The 6,614-nt window shown below is 33.8% G+C and overlaps 1 protein-coding gene across 1 annotated transcript; it reads left to right on the plus strand.

Moving 5' to 3' along the window:
* Positions 1-613: 613 nt before the first annotated feature.
* Positions 614-4,801, plus strand: LOC112030997 (DEAD-box ATP-dependent RNA helicase 57). Its single transcript, XM_065766513.1, is given in 14 exon segments — positions 614-804; positions 910-1,042; positions 1,149-1,244; positions 1,247-1,280; positions 1,393-1,446; positions 1,448-1,483; positions 2,052-2,148; positions 2,323-2,403; positions 2,482-2,714; positions 3,204-3,398; positions 3,508-3,598; positions 3,756-3,878; positions 4,166-4,316; positions 4,593-4,801. Coding segments are annotated over 14 exon segments (1,614 nt in total). The 5' UTR covers positions 614-723.
* Positions 4,802-6,614: the final 1,813 nt, after the last annotated feature.

The following is a 6,614-nucleotide window of genomic DNA, read 5'->3' on the forward strand; positions in this document are numbered from 1 at the left end:
TCACAGTCTAAATACTAATTATTATCTTAAATATTTATAATCCACTTAATAATATTAAATTTACAAAAAAAAGTGAAAAACAAATTTACCTAGTACTTGATTTCTTAAAAGTAAAGTATTATATAAAAATCAAAAAGTTTAGAATTAATAAACATAAGAAATTTTAAAAATATGACAATTTACATTTTTTACTTAATAATATTTTCACAAAACTTTTTAAAGAGTTAAAAAAAAAATAATGTCTACCGATAACATTTAAATTATATATGTAAGAATTATATGATGCGTTTTAATATATATATTTTAAGTATATTTATGCAAATGCATTGGGTTACGAGCTAATATATTATAAGTCTATTTAAAAACTTTTATATACTATTTTCGTATTCATGAGTTCTAATAAGTATTATCGTTTCTTAAAAAAAAAAAAAATCTTTGCTAGGTTGCCTTAAAAAAAGTTTTTATAAAAAAGAAAAAAAATATTTTGATAATTTTTTTATTTCTCATAAAAATGATGTCAAAAATTTTCTAAAATAGATTGTTAACAAGTGACGGGTGCTAGTTAGCATGAGCCTAAAATAAATAAGAAATAAGAAAAGAAAAGAGTAAAGGGCAATCACATTATAGTCCGTACAAAATAGGGTGAAATTGCGTAGCTCTAAAACCTCTGAGAAACCCTAAAGAGCAAAACTTTAAGGGATCTTCTCGTCCTCAAACTCAATCATGGAAAAAGACCCATCTTTTTTGTTCTCTGGAATTCACTTCAACAAGAAGAAGTTCTCCAACGACTTCGCCAAGTTCCAGGTAATTATTAATTCTTATATATTATTACCATTTACAGTTCTCTGTTTGGTTTCTGAGAAAGTTGGGGATGTTAAATCTGTTTGACATTGTGTGTGTTTCATTTAGGAGAAGAAAGGGAGTGATATAAACAAAAGTGAAGAACCGAGAGAGGATTCAAGTTTCATTGAAAGTGGAAAATCCGAAGAGAAGGAAGGAAAGCTCTCTGTCAAGAAGCGGAAACGAAAGTCTGTGGGTTCTGGTAATTCTTTTCCTTAATTTTCTCATCTGGGTTTGATTTGAAATGCATTCAAATTAGCGTTATAAGCTAAATTTGTTTGTTTTTTTTGTTGGATTTGGTGTTGCAGGAGAAACAGTGCAAGGATTTGATGTCTTTAAGAGTTCAAAATCAGCTGGAAAATCTGTAGATGTGAATGAAGAGAACGATGAGGCCGAAAATGGGCCTCTAAAAGAAATAAGGAATTGAATAGGCAACTAGAGGTTTCTTCTTATTCTATGTTCATTTGCTGCTTCTTTTGGTGATACGTCTATTTTCTTTTCTTTTTATGGTTTTGAAGTCCTGTTATAATTTTGACTTCTTTATTGTTTTTCAGCGGATTCGTTGTTGCGTAAGAAGTACAACATTCATGTTTCTGGGAATAATGTAGCACCCCACTTCAGAATTTGATGAATTAAGCTCGAGGTATTCTTTATTTATTTATTTTGTAATGAAGAGTTAGGTCCACCGGTTTATGTTTGCTGCAGAAGTTACCAGCGTTCTTCTTTCTTGCTATCATATGATGTACAATATGAATATCCTTGTTCTTAACTTCTTTTTTATTATGAGTGAGTTTGGCCTCAGAGGAGGGTGAAGGGGAAGGATTTAAATGGTAACTCTGCTTCATCAGACTTGTTCAACCAAGTGTGCTATTACTTAGGGAAATCACCGGGGTGTTTTGGGTGGGTGGGGGGGGGGGTGTCTGTCAAATTTTACCTCATACAATTAAATTACCATGTAATATATTATATAGGAAAATCTTAGTTTTGTGTACCTCTCCCTGCCCCCCCCCCCCTCTCTCTCTCTAGATTAATGCCATTTCTATTTCTTACAGCATTAGGTGAAAATTTTCTGAAGGGCATTTTGTTTCCAATTACATAAATGTTTAAAAAGTATTATTATTGCTGTTACTTTGTATTTTTTTTTTTCATTATGCAAATTGTTGTTGTTATAACTATTACTTAAAATAAGTATTTACGTGGTTTGTTTGCAGATTTGGGTGTGAGCCCTATTTGTTACGCAATTTGAAAGAACTAGGATTTAAAGAGCCAACACCAATCCAAAGGCAGGCTATTCCGATCCTTTTATCTGTATGGTCCTCTATTTTCGCTATCTTTCACTTTGGCTAATTTGACTTCTTCTTTTTCTTTAACTTCCGGTTATATACAAAATTAAGTGTGTAACATGAGCTTCATTAAACTTGATGAGTTGATGACTCGGTTGTTCTGACTGTTGTTAGCTCTCTTGTCATAACTTCTTGTTAGGGCCGGGATTGCTTTGCGTGTGCTCCAACTGGATCTGGTAAAACACTGGCTTTTGCATGTCCCATGCTTATGAAACTTAAGGTATTGTTTTATGCCTTTTATCAACTTCTCAAGAGATGATTCTGGAGTTTCCCTAATGAGCTTTATTCATATTAACAGCATGCGTCTACTGATGGCATCCGAGCTGTTATCCTCTGTCCTACCCGAGAGTTAGCTGCTCAGACAACCAGAGAGTGCAAGAAATTGGCTAAAGGGAAAAAATTTCGCATCAAATTAATGACAAAACAGCTAGTAGGAAAAGCTGATTTGTCAAAGCTGCCTTGTGATATACTCATATCAACACCACTTAGGTTAAGATTGGCTATTCGGAAAAAAAAGATCAACTTAAGTAGGTGTGTGATGTTGATATCTTGTTTATGCTTACTAATTCATGCTTTTAGATGGTTTGGTAAAAAAATCCTTTGACTAGTTTAATGTAACCTTTAAATGCCCTCCAATGTGGCCAATTAGCTCTAGCTCAAATGGCACTTCAGGACCCTTAATAATGGGATGGAGAATAAGTTTGTGGATAAGACTTGTGGGGTGCGTGTGTAATTTTCTAATAAAAATATAAACTGCTTCTAATGTGAAGAAGATCCCTCTCTTTTGACACTATGAAGGCTTGAAACAAAAATAACAGATTTAATGTTAGTTCAGTTGAGAAAATGATGGATGTTTTATTTCTCCCTGCTTGGTTTCTGTTTAAATATTAAAAGATAAAAGGAACATGGGTGGAATTTTTTACTGTAGAGCAATTTTATAGGAAATTATACATTGTAGGCATCTATCAGTAGTAAAAAGAACTGTTTGAAATGTTTTCAATTGATTTTGGTGACATGCAGGGTTGAGTATCTTGTCCTGGATGAGTCTGATAAGCTATTTGAGCTTGGTATGTTGAAGCAGATTGATTCTGTGGTCAAAGCTTGCTCAAATCCTTCAATAATACAGTCCCTGTTTAGTGCTACATTGCCTGACTCTGTTGAGGAGCTTGCACGCACAAGAATGCATGATGCGGTTCGAGTTATTATTGGCAGGAAGTAAGATTGACCTACTTTATTATGAAGCTGTGGAGGATTCTTTGAAATGCATCTCTGTCAGTTTCCCTAATAATTGACATATATACTACTTTTTTGAAAATATGAGCAGGAACACTGCTTCAGAATTGATTAAACAGAAATTGGTTTTTGCTGGAAGTGAAGAAGGGAAACTTCTTGCTCTTCATCAAAGTTTTGCAAAGGTATACCACATTCTGCTTTATCTCTCAGCATGTTTAGTATCTTTAAGAATGTTCTTTGCTTAAAAATGATGAATTTTTTCAAAAATTAAAATTGTTCAACAAGAGTATTTTGATCTTCCTGACCAAACTGCTTGTTGTATCTTGTGCTTGTCAGTAGAGTTTGAATCCGCCCATATTAATCTTTGTTCAAAGCAAGGAGCGGGCAAAGGAACTATATGGTGAACTGGCATATGATAAAATCAGAGTTGATGTAATCCATTCTGATTTGTCCCAATTGCAGGTAAAATCCTATTCCCATTATTTTGTTATAAGATATAACTTGTACGCGTTCCTAAACTCCCTTGTCATTCTCTTTATAACTTTTTCACTCTACTGGGGCTTTGTGTCTATTTTTCTGTAACCTACTAGAATGGCCTGAGAAGTCATTAAACTACATTTTGGTGCTGAAGTCACATAGAACAGAATTTCCTCTTTTCTTTTTTAAGTTATCATGTTTTTGAGTTGTAGATTCTTTTATGTTCCAACAGTCATAGTATACTTAATACTAATTTCTTAAACTTAATACAGCGAGATAATGTTGTCGATGACTTTAGAGCCGGCAAAACATGGGTTTTGATTGCCACTGATGTTATTGCCCGGGGTGTGGATTTTAAAGGTGTCAACTGCGTGATCAATTATGATTTTCCAGACTCTTATAACGCATATATTCACAGGATTGGTATGTGGCTTATCTCTAACTGCTCCTAGCTGTTATACTACTAATCTATGTGCGTGGTTATGATGATGATTGTCAGTAAACATTGCCCTTACTTCATGCACTTTTCAAATCATTCCTTAGCCCTTAGATCTGTTACTTACATGTGATATGACGAAATGCTTATCACTAGAATTGTAAGATTGCTTTGAAATGATTGAAAAAGTTGCATGCCTCTGTGTTGGGGGCAGATGACTTTTTTGTGGTCCCCATGACCAACTTTATCACTCTTGCATATAGGTCGGACAGGCAGAGCGGGGAGGACAGGAGAAGCTATTACTTTTTACACTGAGGCAGATCTTCCCTTTCTGCGGAACATAGCTAATTCGATGAAATCCTCAGGTTGTGAAGTGCCATCTTGGATCATGGCATTGCCCAAACTGAAATGGAAGAAGCACCGTCCACGAAGAGATTCAATATCAACCCAATCGAAAGATTAGGAAGAATAAAGAAATATCTCAAGGAGTTATCATTTGTTCATGGTTTCAAAATTCTAACATACGGAAGATTTTCCAAATTTTGTATTTGTAGCTTAATCTTCCAAATTTTGTATTTGTAGCTTGATATCTTCAGAAGCGTTTATCTTTAATCAATTAATTTTGGTTATGACAGGGAATGATATTTATATCTTTGTTTCATTGAAGAGATGAGAACTATGTACAATAATATGATTTTTTTTTTAATACTTATTAATAAAACCATATTATTGTTCCTTCTGATGGAATCAATGGTTTGATGCACAATAGTTAACCCTTGTAGCAGGGCCGGTTTTTTATTGGATAATTTGGGATACTCCACATGGCAATATTAAATAATATTTCTAAATTTAGATGATGTTTATGATCATCATTATCAATATTTGTTTTTAGGCAATTTAAAGCTAACCTCTCTGAGTGCAGTGTATGCATCTGAACTATAATTCTATAAGTTTCTTTTTGGTCGTATTGTTGGACCCCTAATGCGTATTACCTAACACTGGCGAATTAAAATCCCCACCCCCTTATTTTCTGTGAAGCACCAGAAAATGATGCTTCATTTTTCATTGGGTTTGGATTATTGAGTTTTAGTGCCGAGACAGAATTCTGCTACCCCTTGGAAAAAAGGATGCATCAATTAGTGTGTAGTTGTTCTTGATTCTTATTTAGTTCTGCACCCTGACTAGATTGTATTGGCAGAAACCATAAGGCTAACTAGGTCCTCTTCATTGCACTGAGGTTGAGGATTCAGATAACCCACTTAGTCCAGCGTGCACAAGCCCTAGCATAGCTTCCTTTTAGGCCTAATTCTAGCCCAAATTGGCTTAACAAAATCAAAAAATCCAGCAACTGCCTATTACAATCTTACATAAATCTTCACCCACCCCTTAGAATATTCTTTTGGGCCCACCTTACAAAAAAGACATAATCTTTTGCACAAAAAAAAGAAGAAGAAGGAAGTGCTATATCTACAATATTTTCACAACATTTTCACAATAAATCCTAGGTGGTAGGTTGTTATTGATTGTTATGAGTGGGTAAAAAAGTAATTTAAGTTGTAAATTTAGAACCAATAACAACTTACCACTTATGATTTGTTATAAAAATATTGTGGATGTAGCACATATTAAAAAAAACCCACAATCCGTGATAAAAATTAGCCAATTTGATGAACACAAATGGTTTGATCATACACATAATCAATGATAAAAACGATTTTTTTATTAAGACTTAAACCACACACTCCAGAAAATTACAGAGTTTTACAAGTCAACATGTTACAAAACAAGAAGCAGGGCTGCCAATCTCACATATCAAATTTTATTCAACATAACAACACCACAATACAAACCATACAATACACACACACAAAAGATGAAGCCATAGGGAAACACATGCAGTCTTTAGATCACACCTCCAAGAGTCACCAATTTATTTCATTGAGGGAGTCCACTGCACTAATCTGAAAATGGTAGAAAAATGGGGTGAGCTAACAGCTGAACAAGAGTCTACATCACATGATATTGTCAAGTGAAAATACACATTATAATAGACAATAACAACTTACCACTTATGATTTGTTATAAAAATATTGTGGACGTAGCACATATTAAAAAAAAATCCACAATTCGTGATAAAAATTAGCCAATTTGATGAACACAAATGGTTTGGTCATACACATAATCAATGATAAAAACGATTCTTTTATTAAGACTTAAGCCACACACTCCAGAAAATTACAGAGTTTTACAAGTCAACATGTTACAAAACAAGAAGCAGGGCTGCC

This window comes from Quercus suber, unplaced genomic scaffold, assembly GCF_002906115.3.
Source record: "Quercus suber isolate HL8 unplaced genomic scaffold, Cork oak 2.0 scaffold_712, whole genome shotgun sequence".
NCBI classification, from domain to species: Eukaryota; Viridiplantae; Streptophyta; class Magnoliopsida; order Fagales; family Fagaceae; genus Quercus; species Quercus suber.